The sequence below is a fragment of the Protopterus annectens genome, chromosome 3.part1 (assembly GCF_019279795.1).
Source record: "Protopterus annectens isolate FY-2018-M chromosome 3.part1, PAN1.0, whole genome shotgun sequence".
NCBI lineage: Eukaryota > Metazoa > Chordata > Ceratodontiformes > Protopteridae > Protopterus > Protopterus annectens.
In genome coordinates this window covers 1,082,643,464-1,082,667,864 of record NC_056732.1, presented here as the reverse complement: position 1 = coordinate 1,082,667,864, position 24,401 = coordinate 1,082,643,464, and the positions used below count along the sequence as shown (strand labels likewise).

Genomic DNA, 24,401 nt, shown 5'->3' with positions numbered 1-24,401 from the left:
TGATTAATTTTTCCTTATTGACAAGGAGAGCTGAGTGCTTGTATCAGGTTCAGGCTTCCTAGTGCTTTACAGCAGGTTCTAGAGCAAGTGCTAGTCACAGGGGTTCAGATTTTAGTGCTACTACTGAGAAACCAGCTAGTTTTAAGGGAAAATTTGAAGAGCAGATTTTCTGGCACCTGGAATAGTTTAACTCTAGCCTCGTAGTGCTGCACAATGTGAAAAATGTGCAAACACACGTGTTTTTAAGCCAGAAAGTTGAAAGGGATAGAAATCAGCCCAAAAAGGCTAATAAAATTACAATTTCAGAGCTGGAAACCACTCCTCTAGCGTTAGATAGGCAGTACAATGCTCACCAGTCCCACTGGTAGGCAGTAGGACTTCCCTCTGCCATAGCAAGGTGTGGATAGCTCTGAGCACATTAAATAAAGTCCTGAGACAAGCAAGGCCTGGGATATGGACTGGCTAGAAAAGATGGGAAACGAGCAAACAAGATAGTATATATATTTTTTTGTTGAAACAGGCTAAACAATGCAATAATACAGTAAATAAACACAGAAAAGTCTAACACATTTGAGTGTGTAGTTCTAAACAGTAAATGCAATTAAAATTCTATAAAATTAGCAATTTAAAACATTTTAAATGAAGCAAGGCAAGTGCAAAACTGAAAAACGATTTAAGTAGCAGTAATACAGCAGAATAAGTAGCTAGTCTACATATACATATAAGTCTATATATACAGAAAAGCAGCTAAAACACACAAACCCTTCAGATGCAGTGCAACCTAGAGTACTTGAATTGTAGCAATAATAAGGCAGTTACAGTTATAATAAATGCTCTAAAATATACTCTATATTTCCAAAATGTTTGAGAAGCACAGTCAGAACATAAGGAAATTCAGGCAAAAATTATTATTATTTATTTATTTTTTTTTTTTGAAAGGGAAAAAGGAGAAACAGAAGGCCTTATCAAATGGTCTCTCTGTATTAGGTAGAATGAGCTAATGACACTAGACTGAGAGGAGTGTCCCAGATCAGATTTACAGTAGGGGCGCCAACTGCAAAGCCACCAAGTATAAAACAAGACACCAACAGGGAGGGTGGGTGGGGACACTAAAGCTATACAAAGCACTAGAGAAAGCCACAAAATGAAAGTTTTTAAACAGATAAAGATTTGTAAAGATACAGAATGCTTTAACTGGAAACAGATCAGTTACCCGTGCAGATTACAGTAAAAGTGCTATATATAAATTGCTAGAAACAATAAACTGTATAAATAATCGAAAAAAAAAACAGGATACTTATATATCTCAGCTAAGAGTTGGAGTCCACACCTCTCATCCACTCTGCTCAGTTTGTATATGATCTATCTCCTCAAGGAGTTCCTGCTCTCACAGTTGCTTTCCACCAAAAGAAATTCAAGACTTCATTAAAAATGCCTTCACTGTTCATAACTTAAATTTCCCACAAAGTTAAGATAACTCCTCCAAGGTTGCAGAACCGCTGCATTCACTCCTGCCATCACACCTATCACAGTGATGACATGAGGATGGGGGTGCTAATATTTGGTGTTGGTGTTGACTGGCTGTAACTCCAAAAAATAAAGAAAGAAGAATAAAGACATGAACAGCCACTGGAATACAAGTAATATTTAATGAATACATGAAGCTATATAGTCATATTCATTAAACAGTGTGAGTTGTCTGCTCATACACTGACTTTACCTTTGTTGCTGTTTTTAGCTTGTAACAAAAAAAATACCAATTTTCCTACTATAACTTTTTCCGTTTACAATTATAGTATAGAAGGTTTAGTAGGAAAATGGGTACAGACATATAATCCCCAAAAACTAATAATTGAAATAAATCTCTAAAAGCCAGAAGCAGAGGCAGGAAAGCTTCTGACCCCAAACAGACATCAAAAGGACCCCCCTCCTTAAAAGTAGCACACTTAGAAACAGGAGAATTGCCTGCAGAAGCGTTGATCTTTCCAAGTCTTATTTTTGTAAAACAATTCTTACTTTATGTGAAAACAGAATTGGAAGAGCCACTAGCTACCAGCAAACTTCAAAAAACTTAATTAAATTCTGAAGGTTTATGACTCACTTGTTTTTATTTTTTGAGGGGGCACACACAATATAGTTTTGCATTTCTTCTATAGAGTGATTTTGTTCAGATGAATATACAAGTTACTGTAATAGGAATCTTTAAGATATCAACAATCTGGTATTTGAGACCAATTCATTTGGGTATACATTGAGTAATCTATACATTGCCCTATCGTGCTCTTGTTGCCTCAGTTGTAGGGTCAGGCTTTCAGAACTCTTGTTGAACTTGCGAAGGACACCCCTGTAGCATACTTCTCATTAAGATCTGTTGTCTTCTTTACTTTGCAGCTGCTGTTTGACATCTCCCATATTTTTATGCTTTTGTAACTTTATGTCCTTTCAGCTACACGTCTCACTGACAGGTATTAAGAAATCTCTGGTTTTCCCTTTCCCGAATTTCAGAGTTTTTCTCATTTTCCTGGATTTCTCCAGCTATTTCCCTTTGCATTTTTTCCAATGACTACCACTGATGTTACTGGTTCTCAGTCTCTAAATACCTTTTCTTATGATGTCCTACACTTTTCTCTTGTATCTCTCTATAAAGTTTGTGTGAAGTGGAATCACCACTGCCTAGAGGAACCTAGGCTCATTTACCAGTTCCAGGTCTGCTTGTATGTATCTATGGTCTGAATGTATCCGTGGTCCCAGTCCTGTCTTTTTTATATAATATGGTATCTTCTCAGGTGATAAATCTTTCCTCTGCTCTAGGCCATGACTGGTATCTCCTTGAGAAATATGTGTATTCTTGTAACTTCACTTTCAGGTGATGAGCTAACATTATATCCACTACACTCAGCAGTAATAGAAGTCTCTCTGTGGCTTTTAATGCAACAGTTATTTTACATGGTTCTTTCTCACTGTACAAGTCTTCCCTAGTATGGACTTAATTCTAGTCACAATAATTAGTAGTAATGCCTCCGTAAACCTTAGTATGTCTGTTATCCCCTTTATTACTCCCTCACTTGATCTGGATGGGAGATATAGTCAAATTATTATCATGTGCCCCCATAATATGTCTTTCACACTTGCATACCTTACCTTGGTGTCCTCCAGTCTTTCTATTATTTCATACAATAAGTTATTACTGACCAAGGAAGTAGAAACTCTCCTTCTTCCCCCAGGTTGCAAGTTGTATGCTCTATTTCCCAGCTTTTTTATGTTGCTCATACATTAAGTGGGTTTTCACTAATGAAGCTAATATCAGCTTTCTGTTACTGTATCTTCTTTTTTACTGGATTCAAACTGTTGATGTTCCAACTAAATATTCTAACTGTTCCATTGCCAACAGTCTAAGAGATGCCTTCATCTTTTCTCTCTTGATTTAATTTTCAGATGTTGGGGTGTGCCCATTACTTTACTGACACCGAAGGCTGTGCATCACTTCCATTTCAATAATTATACATTTCACAATACAGCCTGACAATTTAATATAGCAAATAATCACATAAACTGTACGGTTACGTATATGCATGCTAGAAAAAAGTTCTTCCAAGATGTGGGTATCTTTCACCCAATATAGGTTCCACACCTACCATCTCATCTATAACAGACTCCTCTCCACTGAGCTGCAAATACATTATTTTGCAGTTTGATCTCCCTCACCAAGTGACCTCTTTGAACTTGCCTTTATCAGCTTGGTGTTTTTTGTAACAATGATTCCCCTGAATGGACTTCAAGAGTCAATAGTTCCAAGTTATTTTAAAAGTAAAAAGAAAGTGAACTACAAAGTCCACTCTGCTTTCTATATTAATGAAAGTCTCTTTAGCCTCTTCCTTGACTTCTCTATTACAGGGCTGAACAGTTCACTTTAAAGGGCACAAATGGCCTTTTCTTCCAGGGCTGCTGGGCTATTTCTGATCAGTGCTTTACTACCGGATATCTTTTAATGACAGGAAATATGCCATCACTTTTTTTCTGAGATAGTTGACTGTTTTTCTTCTTTATTTAGTGTGAAGCTGGAAGCCTCTTCTGTGTGTGGTGTAAATTGTTCAGAGCTGACTGTATTCCCTATTAGCTCCAGCCAGCGCTGCACTTCCTTGAGGTGTGATGCTGTTCTAGTGCCTCCTCGCAGGTACAGCTTGCAAACTGCAGGGTGCAGGATTCTAACTTTAATTTCCCTTGTGCTTAATCAGCTGGGTAATTGTACAAATGTAGCTCATTTTCTTCTGGTATCTGGCAAGAAATCTTGGTCTACGAAGACCCTTTTAGTTTCTGACATCCATTTTGCATCAGTCTTCCAAAAGAAGGATATTAATCTCTCCTTTAGTTTAAATGCTTCAAAAACCTAATTATGATCTGCCTGGGGTTTCTGTGCACTCAGTGGGCACCCCCCGGCTCTGTGGTCTTTCTCTACTTTTATGGCATTGCAGTCCAGTCAAAAACAAAAAAAACAACAAAAAAAGGAAACAGCATATTATTTACAGTTGCGGCCTTCTTTACCTTCTGTTAACACACTGAGTTGGATATTTTTCCATTACACTCTATTTTGCTGAACTCACAATAACTACTCCATTAAATCTAAATGGGTTTCAATGCTATGAGCTCACTTTGAAAGTTTCCTGTATTTTATCTGTGATTACTTACTACCACTTCTCTTCCATTAAATCTAAACAGGTTTCAGTGGCACTGGCCCAAAATCTAAGCTGATCTGTCTCTTGGAGAGTTTCTTGTACTGCATCTGCATGACTACTTAATATTGTGTCCTGCAAAAAAAAATTGAAAAAATGGAAAATGTCCTGAGATTTTAGGACAAAATTATTTCCTATAGTTTATGTAATAGTTGCATAAACAGTTATTCTGTATCTGAAACACCTAAATGTTATAAGAAACAGAATAAGCAACTAAAATGCTACAAGAACATGCTTTTATTTAGGCAAAAAAGTGAAGCTCTGTCCTTGGTACCGCCATGGGTATGTTTTGCCCTGCAAAATCTGACATTTGTACCAAAAAAGTCCCACTTTGGGCATTTGAAAAGGTGGCAACCCTACTTAATATCCCTTCTACTTTCTAACTCCTGGCATGGGTTTCAAATGTAAATTTTTCCACAGGAGCATTCATTGTCTTGATCTCACTTAGAACTTCCCTTAGAGTTACTTGCTCACGCATTTCAGGTCTGACTTATCATCTGCTTGATTAATTTGCAAATGTTAGCTTTGCCTTTTCTTTTGCAGATTATTTTTATTTTTTCTTCCTCTCTCTTCTTTTCTTAGGGGGCATTTGGATACAGTATTGATGTTTATTATGTCCCTACTGCCCTTTTCCTTATTAAGTTATCACTGGTCGTTGTTTTGTTAGCACTGGTGCGGAAGAATGAAGGTTATCAACATGGCGCCATTTTGGAATTTCTTCACTGACCGCTTTTTTTCCCATCTATGCGACAATGGGAGAAAAGAAAAACACTGGCTTATGTGGGTACCTTTTTGCCATGCCTATCTATAGATTTCCTGACTTTATTACCAGGCAGAGCACTGAAAGTGGGAAGCAACTTGGTAGGTATATCAGATGTCAGAGAAATAACTGCAGAGTTGGAAGAAAGATTTTTATACAAAAACTTATGGGAGTTAAGAAACTTACAGAATCTGTCACATTTCTTAGGAGCAGGAGCTGCGATTCTAGATTAAAAAAAGCTGCAGTAAACATGTCCTGTAAGACTTTCAAAAACAGGAGGAATGGCAGAAGACTAAGGCTATCTTTTTTGAATGACTGACATGTGCTTATCCTCCCACTGGAAATGCTGCATCATTTTTAGAACTGTGCTCTACAGGAGAGCTCTTCTAATAAAGAATCAAGGGATGTGGTGCCTTCTTTTTCGGATTCAAAACCTGCAGCAACATACGTTTCAGGCTTAGCTTTCTTGAGCTACTTTAACCCAGAAAAGGAATGTCTGGATGGTAATCCTCAGAAAAGTAATTTTACTTTGTATAAGCTCCTTAGGCCTTTGGTTCTCTAGATAAATTTTTAAAGATGAAAAGTAGCTCCTAAGGTTCTTAGGGACAAAGGACTGGCAGATAGAACAGTGTTTATAATTATGACTAGCACCCAGACAAAAGAAATACTTAACAGTGATTGCCCCTGTAAGGAATTTGCCTCCCACAATCACATTTCTCCCTCTTAAATGAAATGAACATATTTTAGTCACTAAACAAAAGAAGGGCTCCTCACTAGGCATACTTACCAGCCCAAAGCAATGGAAAACAACACAGACTGTACAGCTGATAGACAGAATACAAATCCCAGGTTCAGTTTTTGGGTTGCTGGCAAAAATATTTTGAAGTAATTTGTGCCCATATGTCAGTTATGCATTTCCTAGCTCTCTTGAGCTTTGGTCATATGTCAGCCATATTGCATGACAGGAAGGCACCAGGCTTTGTATGCTAGCTGGATGTATGGCTGTCCTTGGCGGTATATCCCATCAAGTAGTAATATACTACAACAGTGATCCAAGGAAGGAAAACCCAAGGTCATGAATAAATTACATGTAGTTAGGTTAAATTAGACCGTGAAGGGAAAAATGATGATGGGTGACGGGAAACTGTCAATATCCACCGGGGATGAGGATTTTTCTTCCTGAACCTACCAGTTCTCTTTGTACATTTCTGCTACTTAACAAGAGGTTGGTGTATAAGTGTCTCCCGCTTCTGGGAGTGACGTCCCCTCAGCTACTCTGCCCTACTCAAAGGTAAGTGCATCTGTTAATTCCCAATCTCCATCAGGAATTCTAGAAAAAATATGCACCCTGAGCATGTCCCTCCTCCACACACACACACTTCAAGAAGAGGTAAGAAGGTTCTGCTTCATCATTCTTCTGTCCCCCTGGCCAACTTGTTCAGCCTGAGGGCCTCAAATGGAACCCAGGTTGCATTGGTTACAGATGGCATATGCTAATTCCTTACTTGCTGTCACTATGCATACTATAAGGATTGTTCACTTTCTCTGCCAATATTTTATTTACTGCTCTATGCCTCTGATAGATGCATTTTAACTATATTCTGCAATCTGAATCATGCAGTTTACTGTTACAGTGTGGTTTGTTTTCTGTTTTATTGCAATTGTAGAAACACTGACCCTGGATTTCCCTTAAAATAGGATCCTGCATCTCAATAAACTATATTCATGTACTAAAATTTAAAAATAATTAACATGCAGAATGATCAATGTTAATTATACATTAATTACAACAAACAATATCCCAAATGTTTAATTATTTTAAGAGAGAAGCAGCTCACAATGTACTAAAAAGTCTTTGTAAATCTGATAGGCAAGTTAAGTCAACCACTATGTAAAGGACTCTATCAAGTAGTTGTTCTGAATAAATTAAATGCTAGAGTTTGCCCATGCTATTTCTGCCATTGAGAAATAATGAAGTTTCCTTTGCTCCAAACCACAACCACACATACCTGGATTGCTGTTTACAATATTCTTTGGTGGTCTTGGACTTGGTCTGGGGAGTGTTGTTTCTTTTAACGCAAGTGCAGCAGCAGCATGTTGAGCCTTTTTAATACTAGTTCCTTCAGCTTCCCAGCTTTGCTCCCCAAGATTCAGCTGCACAGTAAAGATCTACAAATATAATGCCAGACAATAAATATGGTGCACAGCACATAGTACAAAGTTAATTACCATCAGCCATGCAAAATTATCAGATCTGAACCAACATATACCTTTGCATGTGCAGGCCCTCTTTCACTCAAAAGATTATACTGGGGTTGATTTCTGTTAAAACGGGCTAACTCATTCACCAGACACATTGGAGTTTTCTCTTTGGGGTTTGCCATGTTATCCTGGAGAGAGGCTGCCAAAAAGAAAATTATATAGTTATTTTAACTGCAAATTACAAGAACAAAGGTTAGCTACTTTTGTAATTGGATTTTTGAACAGTCCCTTAAAACTTTAAAATGAACACACACCCACAGCTACTCATACTATGGTATCACCATGAATAAAAATATCTATACCACATTTTAGAGTTCCATTGTGAACCAGAGACAAGAACTGGAACTACACAGTGCTGTTTACCTTAACCCATAGTTTCTGAAAGGTTTATCTTCACAAATATGACGTTATTAACAACTGCTGATCACCCAGTTAACCTAGAATCAAGCCTCTACACTTACCACACCAGATCACATAGTTAACCTAAAATCATGGTTATACACCTACCACATCAGAGAAGGAAGCAGGGTGTTAGTGATGAAAGACCTGCTTTTCCCAACTTATCATTATGATGCATACATAACTTTCATTACCTGGTAAGAGGAGGTCCACTCTTGGTAAGGACAGGGTCCCAAGCTAAATACTACTCTGCAATCTCTATTATAAGAATATATTCTTTATAACAATGGCTCCAAAGGAAGACATGGGCTTGGATATCACATCTGGATTACAGAGTCGCCCAAAAAGGTCAAAAGAAAACTAGGCAGATGCAGCACAAATGTCATGCATTTCTATATCTTGGAAAAATAGTTAGGGACATAGCAGTGCATTGAAGCAGAATAAGCTTTTGCATTAACAGGAAGAGAGACTTAGTGTAACCAAATAAAAGCAAAATAGGATGCAATCAGTAAATCATTTTGAATAGGTGACTTTCGAAACTTTACTGTCAGATTTTTTTGTTTATTTTTATTGAAGAAAAAAGACAGAATCTTAACAAACAGCACATCCAAACAATGAAAAAAGACAGCATTTCTCATAATTTGAATGTATGAATGATTTGAATTTTTAGAGTTTTTCTTCCCAGGGCTCTGCTGAAAATGGGCTTCTATCCAGTCGGACTTTCCCAACAGTAATCAAATGTCAATAAATAAATAAATAGAATACTATGGAAAGAACACAAAGATGAATGTACTCACTGACTTTGGATTCTGTAGCAACGTTAGGCATACAAGAAGAAGAATGGAAGGTAACTCTGTCTTGACTGACAAGGTCTGCAATTCAAAAACCCTTTTGGCTGCAATAATGGCAGTGAGAAAATGTGTCTCCTGATTGTATCCTGCATATATTTCAACAACAAGGAGCTTTCCACACAAACCTCCTCTGAAGAAAAAAAAGCATTAAATAAACCCAGTCATGTATTTCCTTTAAAAAATCATGATAAACAGATCTAAAAGGCACACATCTGCAGATAAGTCACTACATCTTTATAAAGGCAGGTTAGGATTCAAATATAAGACATTAAAAATGTCTTAAGTTTGTCATAATTTGCTATGAGCTATGTTACATATATTAGACGATACATGTGGAATTTTCGTGTGAATCCAGGATAGTCTAATAATGCTACAAATGCAGTACAGCATAGGTTTATAGGTTGGTTCTAGGCTATCAGCCCTAGGGCCTATGCAAGCCTGGCCATAACAATTCCCTGGATATTTCTTCCCACAATATTTACTTCTCCAGGCCCCTGTCTAGCAGGGCGACTGACGTGATCCCCGGGGTAAATTTCCTATCTCCCATCCAATCATCAAGGTTCTTTTTGAAGAGGGCCAAAGAGGTGCTCTGCTTGATATGTATGGGCAGTCTATTCCAGAGTATGGGGAGTCTCTAGGTCAGGAACCTATGCCTCCAGCATGTTTTGTTCATTGTGATGACAAGGTTTAGATCCCTGGAGCGTGTGGCTCTGAGGGATTGGGATTTCTTTAAGTGGAGCATGTCCAACAGCTCAGGGTTTGACATGGCCTTGTATGTTAAGCAGAGATTGCCTCTGAGTAGACGATAGGCCACAGAGTATAGCTGGAGTATTTTTAGACGGTCAGTATATGGCATCTGCTTTAGGCCTGTGATTCTTTTAGTGGGGTATTTCTGTGGCCTTTCAAACTGTTGCAGATGTCTTGTGAGGTACATACCAAACGGGGCATTATACTCTATAATGGGTCTAATGAGGGATGAGTACAGTGGGACAATGACCTCCTTTTTTTCTGGATGAAAAGCACTTAGTGATGAGGTGTGCCACATAGAAGGATTTCCTGACTGTTGTGGCAATGTGGTTATCGAAAGTGAGACCACTGTCCACCTGTGTCCCTAAGTCTCTCATCACACTTTCGATGTTTAGTGTCCTGCCACCTATGTGGTAATTCATGGGTACATGTTTTTTTCCAAAGGGGATAAAGTACAGTTTTGTACCTACCATAAATGTAGATGTCCGAACTGGATAGCATCTGCAGTCATAACAACTGGGTTGTCCTGTCGTCAGGCAGCCCTTCAGTCGGCCGGATTCCAAAGTCCGGGTCCGGCTTCGGCTGATGTCGCACTCCACCCGACGTCATCTCTGTTGGTCTTCGGGTATAAAAGCATCAGCCGACGCCATTTTCCTCAGTGTTTCTTGCCCCAGATGCCAGAAGCCCTCTTGCAGGCTAAAATTTGGATAGATGCCAATGTTTCCAAATAGATAGAGGTAAACACAACAATAAGCATGTATGTACATATATACAAACAAATACACCATAAAAGACTCCCCAACAGCTAGCTATTAGGAGGGTAAACACCCTAGGAGTACCACAGAGGGAAGGAGGGTAATCCTGACTGCAGATGCTATCCAGTTCGGACATCTACATTTATGGTAGGTACAAAACTGTACTATGTCCTTCATGGATGCATCTGCAGTCATAACAACTGGGTAGAATACCATAGCCAACTAGGGAGGAGGATAGAAGTAGATTATGGTGTGTTTAGGATCCCTTGCAGTACAGCAGTGGCAAACCCTGCTCGGGATCTGGAATATAGAGGCAAATTATAATGCTTGGCAAATGTATGCACGGAGGTCCAAGTAGCCGCCTCAATAATGTCTTTGGTTGCCACTCCTCGTAAGAAGGCTGTGGTAGTGGCTGTTGCCCTTGTAGAATGAGGTCTTATGTTCTGTGGAATTGGTTTTCCATGGAAGGAGTAACAGAATCGTATGCAATTTCCTATCCATTTGGAGATTGTCTGTTTGGAAATAGCTTTTCCTTCCCTTCCTGTTGCATAGGCTACAAAAGTTGGTCAGTCTTTCTGCTATTTTTGTTCTGTCCAGGTAGTAGCGTAGCTGTCTATGTACATCCAAGGTATGCAGTATTCTTTCCCTCTGTTTTGTGGGTTGGGAAAGAAGGTAGGTAGGTGGATTGCCTGGTTTAAAGACACTCTGGATACCACCTTGGGCATAAATGTAGGATTAGTCCTCATGGACACTCTATCTTGGTGGAAGATTAGGAAGGGTTGCACTGCCATTAAGGCCTGTAGTTCTGAAACCCTCCTTGCTGAAGTAATTGCCAGTAGGAAAGCAGTTTTCCATGACAGGTGTTGTAGGTCTGCTGTTGCTGCTGGTTCAAAGGGCGATAGTGTCAATTTTTCTAGCACAAAGTTTAAATCCCAAGCTGGTAATGGTGGTTTCCTTGGAGGTTTTACATTCTTGATTCCTCTGAGGAACTGCCTGAGCAAAGGGTGTGAAAAAACAGGTGGATCAAAGCTGTATTCTGCTGAAATAGCTGATGCATGTATCTTGATGGAGGAGTAGGACAGGCCTGAATGAAGAAGTTCGCCAGATACTCCAGAATGTTAGGCATATCTATGTTTGACACATCTTTTCCTCTTTCCGTACTCCAAATGACAAACCTTTTCCATTTTCCAGCATAGTTCCTTCTTGTGGAAGGTCTGCGTGCTTCAAGAATAATGTCTTTTACTCTTTGGGAAAGTTCTGGATTAGCTGCTGCTATGTGATGTTCCATGCAGTCAGTTGCAACGCTTTTTAGGTTTGGATGTATGATGCTGTAGTTGTTCTGAGTCAACATCAAAGGCATCAGGGGTATTGGCCACATATTGTTCCGAGACATGCTCCTCAGTAGTGGGTACCAGTGTTGTCTTGGCCAGTTTGGAGCTATCAGAATTATCCTTGGACGTTCTTCCTTGATTTTCAGTAGTACCTTGTGTATCAAAGGAAGAGGTGGGAATGCATATGCTGTTAGGCCTTTCCAGTTGAAGGAGAGCGAATCCACTTTCCATGCTAGTGGGTGGAATGTCCTTGTGCAGAATTTTTTGAGCTGGTGATTGAGAGGTGATGCGAATAGGTCTATCTGTGGCATTCCCCATTTTTTTGAGATGGTCTTGAAGATGTCCGGTGCAGCTTCCATTCGTGGGCATCCGAAGTGGTTCTGCTTAATATGTCTGCTAGAGTATTGTCTTTCCCCGGTACAAATATTGCCTGTAACTGGATGTTGTAGCTGAGTGCCAGGGTCCACAGCTCCAAGGTCATTCTGCATAGGGGTTATGAATGAGTGCCTCCCTGTTTGTTGATGTACCACATGACTGTGGTGTTGTCTGTCCTTATCATCAACTGGCCCTCTTTGAGAAATGGTTTGAACTTTTGGATTGCCAGTTTTACTGCCAGCATTTCTTTTAGGTTGATGTGCAGGTGAAGTTGATCCCAAGGTCCACAATCCTTGCACGCATTTGTCCAGCATGTGGGCCCCCATCCTAGGTCTGAAGCGCCTGTTGTGATGGTCTGGCTTGCTTGACATCTGCGAAAGGGTAGGCCTGGGTTTGACTGGCATGCCTGAGCCCACCATAGGAACTCCTGTTTTAAGCATGGAATTAGTGGGATTTCTGTTTCTAGACTGTGTCTGTGTTGGGACCATAAATTCTTTAGGTACCACTGTAGTTTTCTCATATGTAGTCTGGCAAATGGAACCAAGATTATGCATGATGCCATGAAGCCCAAGGCCTGCAGTACTTTTCTTGCTGTTAACTTGTTCAGTTTTGTTAGTGCCAAGAAGTAAAGAGGAAGTTCTTTTGTTTTTCTGTAGTCAGGAATGCCATTTGTTTTACTGTGTCCAATTCCGCCCAAGAATGTCCTTGTTTGGGATGGTATCAGCCTTGACTTTTGTAAATTGACTGTGTATCCCAGTGCTTGTAGCAAGTAAATGACCCTTTGTAAATCTGTTGTCAGCTTGCTTTTGTTGTCCCCTTGTAGCAGGCAGTCGTCCAGGTATGGGTAAATTTGAATTCCTGTAGTCTGCAATGGGCGATTACTGATGCCAGGCATTTTGTGAATACTCTGGGCAGTAGATAAGCCAAAGGGCAATGCTGAGAATTGATAGTGCTCTGATCCTGCAAGAAATCTGAGGTATCTTCTGCAGATTGGTCGAATGGGGACGTGCAGGTATGCCTCCTTGAGATCTAGAGTTACCAGCCAAGACTCCTTGCCCAGCATGGGAAGAAGTTGCTGTAGGGTCAGCATTTTGAATTTTGGGACAATGATGTATGTATTTAAGGTGGACAGGTCGAGAATTGTCTCCAACTTTTTCCTTTCTTGGAACTAGGAATAGTCTGGAATAGAACCCTTTCCTTGCTCTGCTGTTGGCACTCTTTCCACAGCTCTCATGTTTGCTAACTCCATTATCTGGCGTAGAGCCTCTGTTTTTGATTTGGAGGTAGATTTGGCATTCCTCTTTGACTGGTAAAGTGTGGAAGTGAAACCGGTAACCTTGATCTATGGTTTGTAAAATCCACTTGTCCTTTGTTATGTAGTGCCAGTTCTTTGAAAATAAGGTTAACTTTCCGCCTAGAGGAGCTGCTATTTGTTCCCTGGTAGGCGGATTTAGGTTAAGTCACTGTGGTTGTGCTGATGTAGTGGCAGTGGCTGTGTCTGTGCCTCTGTTGTTACCTTGCCACTGTCGTCCTCTGTAGGCACCTCCTCTGGATTGGTTTCTGCCTCTGGAACGCCTATTCCTGCCCCTTTGAAATTTTGTGGAGTCAGGAAAGGACCAATTTTTGGCAGGCCAGTTCCTGCTAAACCTTGGGGGTTGAACCTGCAAGAAATCTTTAACAGTTTGAACAGATTTTGCCTTTTCTTCCATTTTCTTCATAACCTGCTGGGCAGGTGTACCAAACAAACTTGTCTTGTCCATAGGAGCATCTAGCAGTTTAGCTTTAACATGATCCGGTAAAGCTTGTTCCTTTAGCCATGCATGCCTTCTTATCACTGTGCCTGTCATGGCTGATCTAAATGAAGCCTCCAGTGCATCATAGCCACATTTTAAGGAATGGTTGCTAACCTGTTGTATGTTATTTACCATCTCTAATACATATTTCTTATCAAGAGATTCATCAGTGGTTAGTTTTTAGTTAACTGATCAAGCATAAACTCTTGGTATTGTATCATGTGAAACTGACAGTTTAAAGCTCTAGCTGAGAGAGTAGCTGAAGTGTAGACCTTTTACCCCATCTGTCTAATGACCTTGCTTCCCTTTCAGAAGGAGTAGGGTTTTAGCTATGGTCGGCTAGTGCCTTGGGACCCTGGGATATAGTTTCTGGGTCTGCAAGAGGGGCCTTGTAAAGGTGGTGATGAGTATCTGGTACCCTGTAAAATCTGTCTGGTTTGGCAGGGGCTGTTGGTAAAGAATCTGGAGCGGAGCAAACATCATTGAAAGCATCATCCACCACAGAGAGAACAGGAGGTATAGCTAAGGGCCTGTGCTGTGGGAGGTGCAGAAAGGTCCTAAGTCTTTTTCTGGAGTCTGAAAAATCCTGTTGCTGCCATTGGAACTGTTCTCGCATGGCATGCAGGGTTTCCCCAAAGGAGAATTCTTCTGGTGGGGAAGCAGCTGGAATGGATTCTTCAGCATCAGAATCTTCAAAATTGGAAAAGGAGCCTCTGGCTGGTCAGTTATGTCTGATTCATCAGCAGAATCATCAGAGGACACTGGCTCAGGGGCTCTGCCCTAGGTCTCTTCTCTGGGGCTGAGAGGCCCTGTCTGGGTGAGATTGAGATCCTCTAATTAAAGAAATTAAATCTTCGCCAAAGTAAGCATTTGAGAACTAGAAGAGGGCCTGGATGTGGGGGTTTAACAGGCACTGTCTTAGTAGTCTTGGCTGCTTTAGCCCTGGCGAAGGCCTTAATGGACATGGCTGCTGGAGGCCTAGCAGCACCACGTGCTGGGGTAGAGACATCCAAGGGATGGTGTCTGATAAGTCAACCACCGTAGTGGGTAAAATTTCTGAGGTCGATTCAAGAGTTGTAGCAGGGGCCTCAGTTGTAGGAATAGGTTCAGCTGTACTTAGATCAGTTTTCTCGGTTTCGCCGAAACCGAGACACTCATGTTTGCTTAACCATGGTTTAGGCCAAACCCGCTGACCGCGAGTGTCGGTCTTTATCTTTGCGTTTTGGTAGATTGGGTAGTCGGAGGATCCGACGGCATAATGTACGCAAAATCAGAACCGAAAAACTGTTCTGCAAACTCCGACCGGCCTAAGCGTTCGTCAGTTGAAAGAAGCACAGGCCGAACAGGCTGCTACGCCGTGGGCTGGGCCTAAACAAGGCAGACAGTAAGAGTGGAAATCTTTATGAGGTATTTGTTTCCCACAGGTTAAACAATTGTTAACTTTTTCTGACATCGGCTGAGGCAAGAAAGAGTCCCCAACGGGGTACTTAGCTTTAGAAGTCTTCGAAGTAGTATTCGGTAGAAGTAATCTCTGGATCCGACCGACCGGCACTTGCGAACAGCTTCTGCTTCGGGCGCCACGCGGCAAGAAAGACTGAGGAAAATGGCGTCGGCTGATGCTTTTATACCCGAAGACCAACAGAGATGACGTCGGGTGGAGTGCGACATCAGCCGAAGCCGGACCCGGACTTTGGAATCCGGCCGACTGAAGGGCTGCCTGACGACAGGACAACCCAGTTGTTATGACTGCAGATGCATCCATGAAGGACATCTATACATTTCTTGGCATTAAGCTTGAGCCCATGGCTCTGGCACCAGGCATCTGTTTCTGCAAGGCCCTTTTGTAGAATATCCACATAATTTGGGGATTCAATAATGGCTCCCAGTTTGCAGTCGTCTGCAAAACTTTGTTAGACAGAGTCCCTTAGTTTTGGCCTGTACTTCAGAGAAGTAGATGCCAAACAAGAGTGGTCCCAGGACTGAACCCTGAGGTACTCCACTTGTCACTTGTCGGAGCTGGATTTGGAGTTGGCTACTTTACTGTCTGGGTTCTGTCAGTAAGCCAGTTAGCAACCCATCGAGTGACGTAGGGATTTATGCCCAGCTTAGTAAGTTTATCTATGATTCCATAGTGGGGGATGGTGTCAAACACCTTGGAGAGGTCCAGATAGGCTGTGTGGACTGCCTTACCCTCATCCACAGCTCTGGAGACCGATTCGAAGAAGTCAATCAGATTCGGGAGACAAGATCGGCCCTTCACAAACCCAAACTGGGTAGGGTCTAGTGCTTGAAGGTTGCCAATGTCTTTGTTTATAAGTTCCATGATAATGCGTTCCATGCCCTTGCAAATCAGGCTTGTCAGACTGATGGGACGGTAGCTCCCAGGATCCAAGGTGGATCCTCCCTTGTGGAGCGGGATAACTGTAGCTATGCGCCACTCAGTGGGCACGAAGCCTGAGGTAAGGCTATGATTAAACATGACACTTAGGTGAGGTGCCAGTTCATTTTGTAGTTCATGTAGTACACAGCCTGGGATGTCATCTGGTCCCATGGATGCTGTATTCTTAGCTTTGGAGAGTGCGGTTTTTACCTGTGTGGCTGTGATTATCGGAATTTGGCAATCTTTTGGTATTGAGATGGGCCCTTTAGGGGGTGAGAGTGGGGTGAAGTTGGCACTAAATCGATCTGCCAGGATATTGGCAATATCCTTGGGATCAGTATATTTAATGCCATTCTGTTGTAAATCAGAGCAAATCTGAACATTGCCATTTAGATTCCTGACATAACTATAGAATGCCTTGAGGCTGTCTTTGTAATCTTTGGCAATTTTATTTTCGTAACTAGCTTTTGAGGATTTTATGAGGGATCTCAGCTTCTTACTGAGGCTGGTGAGGGAGTTTTTTGCATCCTGGGATTTTCCTCTTTTTTGCAACAGTTTCTTCCTTCTGTTGTATAGTTTGTTTATAGCAGGGGACCACCAGATTGGTTTCCTTTTTTTGGAGAAGAGCATCTTGGTTCTATTTGGGATGGCACGATTCATGCACGAGTGGATGTGCTCATACAGTGCCTTAGTGTAGGATTCTGCAGTCGAACTTCCAGATCCCGTCTGCGTGGGTGTTGTGAAGTTGGTCACTTCTGACATCAGTAGCTTGAAGTTGGCTTTGGAGAAGTTTTTTTAAGGAGGTTTCCTTACTGGGGGTGGGGGTGGGATGTGGATGCCAAGGGTGATTTGCTTATGGTCAGACCTGACCAATGTGGGGGTGACCACTGGTGTGGAGCATCTATCTCCCATGTTGGTAATGACCAGGTCTAGGATATTGGAGCCCCTGGTGGGACAATGGATTAGTTGATCCAGGGCGTTGGAATTTACGAATTCCAAGAACCGTTGGGAAATGGAGTTGGTACCCGAGTAGTTTTCCCAATTAATGGCAAGGTAGATGAAATCACCCAGTATTAGAGTGTTTGGTTGTATCTTAATATTTTCCAGTATGTTTAGAAAGGTGAGAATCTTGGGGCATGGATGGGGATCTGTAGCAAGCTACAATTTGGATTGTAGTCTTACCTAGTGTTAGTTGCACCTGGAGAATTTCAGATGCAATGCGGTGGGCAACTAGCCTGGTGGTGTGAATATCCTTGGTGAATATGGGCACTCCTCCACCTTTAGTGTTTCGGTCCTGGTTTTGTGGCCGAAAAGTGTGGTAAGAATTGTAGCCTGGTATTGCAGGGGTGCTCTCTGGAGCCTTGAACCAGGTCTCAGTTACTGCACAGATATCGATGTTCTCCATTTTTAGGAGTGCGTCGAGAGAGTGCATTTTGAGGTTTACACTTCTAGCATTGAGTAGCATTACCTTCAAATTTTGCCTGCTTCTATTTGTTACGGTGGTGGTTTTATCCTTTGAACCTTGCCTAAAAAAGGCACTACAGGGGTGGCAAGAGGTTTAGCCAGTAACCTGAATCCCAGGGGTGACAGGTACAGACCATCTCTGGCAAAGCATCGTGGTTTGTCAATCATGTCTTCCCAGGCAGACAAATACTGGATCCCCTTTGAATGACACCAGAAGCTTAGCCAATTGTTGAAGTCAATCATTTTGTCCTTATACTGTGGTATCATTCTTGGCGAAGGCAGGATGCTACTCAGGGCTAGGGTCATACCTGCCTGGGTCACATGATCCAAGAGCTCTTCCATATCTCTTTTCATGTAGTCCAGGGAGGTACGTCGCAAGTCATTCACTCCAGCATAGACAATGATAGAGTCATATTTGTACTTGTTGTGGAGTGACTTGAGCGCATGCATTATGTGGTGGATCCTGGCACCCGACAGGCAGTTGACTGTAATTTTCTCCTTGTTCAGTCTGGTGAGTGGGACATCAGTATGCCTGACTATAGAGTCACCTATGACTAAAGTGTTGGGTACATTGTCTTGCCTTAGGGGTTGTTGTTGGGTGGCACACTGGTGCTGTGAGCTATGTGTCACTTTGGTTGTGAATGGTGTTTGTTTGCATTTCGGCTTCGGAGGTCCTTGTTGCTTGGGAAGGTTAATGTTAAGGTCCTCCGCATATCTGGGTTTAGTGTTGTTATGTGTGGGTGTTGGTGGTGTGGGTTTTGAAGGGCTATGAGTTGCTTGAGGTGTGATGCAGGTGTTAACCTTCTCCTCTTGACTGTCTAGCACAATCTTGGCCAGAGAGAGCTTTGCTTCCAGTTTGACTATGTAAGTGCATCTCTCACAGGTTGTAGTGTTGGGTGGTAGGAGGAGAGGATTGTCTGTGTACATGAGGCAGTTGCCGCATTGCCCCAGTATGCCCAGATTCACCAGGTGGACAGGAGAAATCACTGGAAGCTGACCCTTGGACATGCCTGTTTAGGTGCTTTTATGTAAAGTTTAAGAGCTGTTTTCCCTTACCTTTGCAAGGTACTTTGCAATTATAGGCTGTTTAGTGCCTATGATTAATTTCTCCTTATTGACAAGGAGAGATGAGTGCTTGTATCTGTTTCAGGCTTCCTAGTGCTTTCCAGCAGGTTCTAGAGCAAGTGCTAGTCACAGGGGTTCAGATTTTAGTGCTACTACTGAGAAACCAGCTAGTTTTAAGGGAAAATTTGAAGAGCAGACTTTCTGGAATAGTTTAACTGTAGCCTCGCAGTGCTGCACGATGTGAAAAAAAATGCAAACACACACGTTTTTAAGCCAGAAAGTTGAAAGGGATAGAAATCAGCCCAAAAGGCTAATAAAATTACAATTTCAGAGCTGGAAACCACTCCTCTAGCATTAGATAGGTAGTACAATGCTCACCAGTCCCACTGGTAGGCAGTAGGACTTCCCTCTACCAATGCAAGGTCTGGATAGCTCTGAGCACAGAAAATAAAGTCCTGAGCCAAGCAAAGCTTGGGTTATGTACTGGCTAGAAAAGGTGGGAAACGAGCAAACAAGATATTATTTTTTTTTTGTTGAAACAGGCTAAACAATGCAATAATACAGTAAATAAACACAGAAAAGGCTAACACACTTGAGTGTGTAGTCCTAGACAGTAAATGCAATTAAAACTCTACAAAATTAGCAATTTAAAACTTTTTTAAATGAAGCAAGGCAAGTGCACTACTGAAAAACGATTTAAGAGGAAGTAACGCAAGCCTTGATCTGTGTGTGGAACCAGTGGTCAAAGCAGTGAAGCATAACACAAGCAAACCCTAACACAGTTAATCACAGAGCAGACAGCAACACATATGTTGGGTTCTCTAGCTAGGAATGGAATAATGTGTTTACCGAAATACATTATTCCTGGCCAAAACTATTCCTCCATCTGCAGATTTTGTAAAACAGTAAACCTGTCTGGAATAGATATGGAGTGACAGTTCAAAGAAACAAATTTAAATGCTGATTCGTATCTAGCTGAGGACTAAAGCACAATGGGGCATTTCAGCATACCAACATACCTCTCAACTTCTTTGCTCAAGAATTTTCGAGCAAGTCAAAAATAATGGGGGAAGGCCCAAAATCAGGGACAATTTTTAAACATTACTCTAATTCACTTGACAAAAAAAATAATAGTATGAAAGGTTTTGCAGCAACATGAATTTTCTGAGCAATATAAAGTACAAAACTCTAATACCTTGCATTATCAATGGAACAGAATCTGGTGATTTACCAGAAAATTAAAAAAAAAATGATGGGGGTCAAGGCAAAAATATGAGGCAACATCGGGGACAGTTAAGAGGTATACATAACACCCCATTTCCCCCTGCAAAAAAAGAAGAAAAGAAAAACCCCAGGATTCATGAAGCTTGCGCCAGAGGCGCAGGCGTAGCGTACACGGTATAACGTCAAATATGGCTGCCGAGCGATTCAGGTACGATCCAATTCCAAGTGCACTACCAGCGTATGCCAGATCTGCGCAGCTCTCGGCTCATGTATGCTAATCACCCCATGCGCAGTAGTGCAGCATACAAATGAAGGTACATAGCGATTCATGAAGTGGTGCAGACGTAGTGTAAGCATACAGAAATGTAAACCAAAAAAAAAAACGGTTTAAATTTTTCCAAACAGAACATCGGAGCCATGAAAGCGGACCAAACTTACATATTACAAAGTTAACATATGCCAATGGCTAAATATACAGCCAATGGCATAAAAAAACACGAACAACACATAAAAAATAACATTTAATGTCATGGCCACACTGACGCAAAGTACAACCGCAGGGCATGTGTGCGCAAACGGGAACACAAGGAAAATATATACAGATGTCATAAAATTGCAATGTAACACAAATAATGATTTCACCATAATAGTCAATGGTATGCATACTACACCACAACCAAGCTGCAAGGGTTGCTAAGGGTCTGTGACATTGTTCGGTGTGGTAACTATGAATTAGTAGTCAATGCCATGCAAATGAGGCAAGTAATACTGAAGCGCAAATGTCCCACCGGCCTAAGGATGTACCATATGGTGCAGCAGTACAACACCGAGGAGTGGCCTGGAGGTATATATGACATCATCAATGGGGTGTGCCACCGTAGCTGTAAGCACATTGGAGCATTGCAAACCCGGGTTGCCCGTTGCTAAGTAAAGCGCAGGATAGGTGTGTGGATGTAACCATAGCTTTGCTTAGCTGACAGCACACATGGTAACCAAAAGCACATGAGTACGTGGATGACAACGTGCTGCTCGAAACCCGGTAAACAGCTGCGCGCGGCGAGCACCACAGCTGAAACAGGAAGGTTATGGGAAGACAATAAGGAAATGCCGCAGTAGGGTAATTGGAGTACAACTGAGGAATTAACACCTATTAATTCACATTTGGCCATTGATGGTAGCTAACAAGGCTGATAGTAGCAACCTGCAGAACAAATAGGGGAGGTGTCGGATTGCAAAGAAAAGAGAACTGACGCTGCAGAGCAAAGCAAACCTGCAATAGATTGGCTAAAGGACACATTTCGCAACACAATCCTGGGTTGGGAAAGTACAAAACAAGAAAGCAGGCTGCTGGACGCATGCCTGACAATGGGAGGGGAATCATTATGAAAAGTGAAGGCAAGGGCATAGCAGTACCTGCAGTAAAACACATAAGTAAGATACCCTGCAGCTCTGATTGTACATACACACCCTATGACATCATCAGTGTCCAAAGCACAATAGTATAAAGTGTGAAGGCACCTCACACACACTCGTGTATTCCCAAACACTGCACCATCAGTGTAAACAGACGGGGAACTTTTACAATATACTTGTTGGGAGCTGCCATAGCTGTGATTCATCACCATGTATTGGAAACTGAAGGGGGTGTGGAGGATGATGCTGACAAGCACCTCAGGCTCCGCAGGAGGAGAAGAGTGTTCAGACCAAGGGTAACCTACCAGGGGCTACATGATTTGGAGATAGTAGAGCGTTACAGGGTAGACAGGGACATCATACAGCAAATTGTTGACCTGTGCCGGCCACGCCTCAGATCCACAAACAACAGAGGGGAACCCATCCCAGTGGACACAAATGTATCTGTAAGCTTGAGAATACTAGCCACAGGTACCTTTCAAAGGCCAACTGGAGATATCATGGGGATCTCACAGGCATCAGCATCCAGGGTACTCCACCAGTTCCTGGATGCCATGTTACCACATGCCAATGAGCATATATACTTCCCCCAAACTCAGGAGGAATTGGCCAGCAATATGCATCTCTTCCAACATGTGGCAGACTACCCAGAGGTACTGGGTGCAATAGACTACACTCACATACATATCAAGTCACCACCCGGTGAGCATGGTAGGCACTACATAAACCGCAAGGGACACCACTTCATCAACTGCCAGGTCGTGTGCAATTCCCAGGGCATTATCACGGATGTGTGTGCTGGCAGCCCTGGAAGCTACCATGACTCCCACATCTGGCATGTCTCACAGCTGTACCAGGTATTTGTCAGGGGGGACATCTCATATGGCCACCTTGTGGGGGATGCTGGCTATGCACTGGAGCCGTGGATGATGACTCCCATCAGAAATCCACACACACCCATGCAAGAACGCCATAATGAGGCACACACACAAACCAGAATCATCATAGAGCGTGTGTTTGGGATGCTGAAATCACGGTTCTGTTGCTTGGACATATCTGGTGCAGCCTTGCAGTACTCTCCAGGCATGTGTGCCCACATCTTCATAGTATGTGCCATGCTACATAATATGATCCTGCGGAAACAGCTGCAGCACAGACATAATGGTGAAGGCCCTCACAGCCCACCGCAATTGCCAAGGGCATCACAGGCACAGAGGGATTCAGACCATGAACACCCTGTGCCAGCCGTAGTAGGCAGACAGAAGTGTGCCCAATATGCCCATGCCTTGGCAAAGAGGGAACGTATAGCACATACACTGACAGTGTAGGCCGCTACGGACTGACACACTTCTGCACCTGCACACACAGTAAAATGCATGGCACATACACACATGACCACCTGTAAATTGTCATGTATAGGTGGTCTACTGTGTGAATCCTACATAGGCAGCCCTCAACTACTGCACACACAATTGCTATTGATACAAGGTAAGTCAACACCTGAATGGTAAATTAAGCTAACAGCATGTGTTGATACTGTATGTATAGGTTCCTGGGTACATCGGTAAGTACATGCCCGATTGTCAGAGGACATTCATCAGCCTAGCCAAAATGTGTCTGCTGTCACCACCCCATTGATTAACTAACTGTTCCTCTGTGGAGCAGAGCCAATTGCGAGATCCCTGGGGTGTAACCCCTGTTCCCCACCCACCCTGCAAGGATTCCCTGGTGTGTTAATGAGGGGCTCCATATAATGTAATCAGGGATGTAGTTCCAAAGCATGGGGAGTACCCATGACAGGTATCTGTCACCCCAGCATTCTCCAGTTATGGTTGTGGCAAGGTGTAGCACACTACAGTGTGTGGCTCACTGTGACATGGATTCCCATAGCTGGAGCACATCCATTAAGCATCACGTGGACATACCATTAATAGGTAGCATCCATATGTAAACTAACTGAGTTACACATTTGTTTGCAGTATGGAGGAACAGCTGTAGTACAGCCCACATACTAAACACCATAACACATGTACATATCCCAGATGCCCCAGTGGTAAAGCCACTGACTGTCTCGTGCATGTTCCCAGTTCCACGACCTGCAAGGGCTGTTACGTAATTCCGAAGACCCAAATAATGGATGTTGGATGCAGGTCATTAGAGCATGTTTAAGCACATGTTAGTGGGTTTATGTGCCGGCAAGTGCCGGTATGCGTCGTTTAAACATGACTACACAGATATGCGTAAAACAGGTCTAAGCTTCGCTGAAGATCGTGCAGATCATGGTCAAAGCTGGCCAGAATACCTGAAACTGCGTTATTCACCCTTGTACTAATAGTATCTGCTCTGAGAGGTAAAACGACCACTGCCAGGAGTAGAACACGCAACCATGTACACAATCATCTACCACTAAGCTACCTGAGATGTACCAATGGCAGGTGTGTATTGTGACAGGTTAAAACACAAAAGAGCGGTGTTCGGGAAATAGTATACACCGCCATGTAACCAACGAAAGGTGTGTTCTCTCTCCCTCTCCCTCCCTCTCTCTCTCGCTCTCTCTATATATATATATATATATATATATATATATAGATATAAAATATAGAGAGAGAAAGGGTGCTAGAGAGATATATGTCGATATATATGGATCTACATATATATGCAAATATATAGATAGGTTAACAACATGTACACAACCATGGAGGTATATATAAATAGGATACTACCAAATACCGAATGCTTTACATACCGACACGCGTAATCACGAGGCTTAAAGACTGAAAGACCACAGTACCGGAACATTAGAACCGCGAGTACTATTATCACAATGTTAAGATACATTTAGTTATTGCTTC

General features: G+C 42.2%; 1 protein-coding gene across 1 annotated transcript in view; it reads right to left on the bottom strand.

Annotated features, from left to right (window-relative positions):
• Nucleotides 1-24,401, bottom strand: part of STAU2 (staufen double-stranded RNA binding protein 2) — a 3,898,627-nt gene that overhangs the window by 3,334,273 nt on the left and 539,953 nt on the right. Inside the window, exons 3-4 of the mRNA XM_044067226.1 lie at nucleotides 7,761-7,891; nucleotides 7,500-7,659 (exon numbers count right to left, since the gene is read on the bottom strand). Of these exons, the coding sequence (XP_043923161.1) occupies nucleotides 7,500-7,659; nucleotides 7,761-7,891 (291 nt within the window). The remainder of the gene's footprint in view (nucleotides 1-7,499; nucleotides 7,660-7,760; nucleotides 7,892-24,401) is intronic.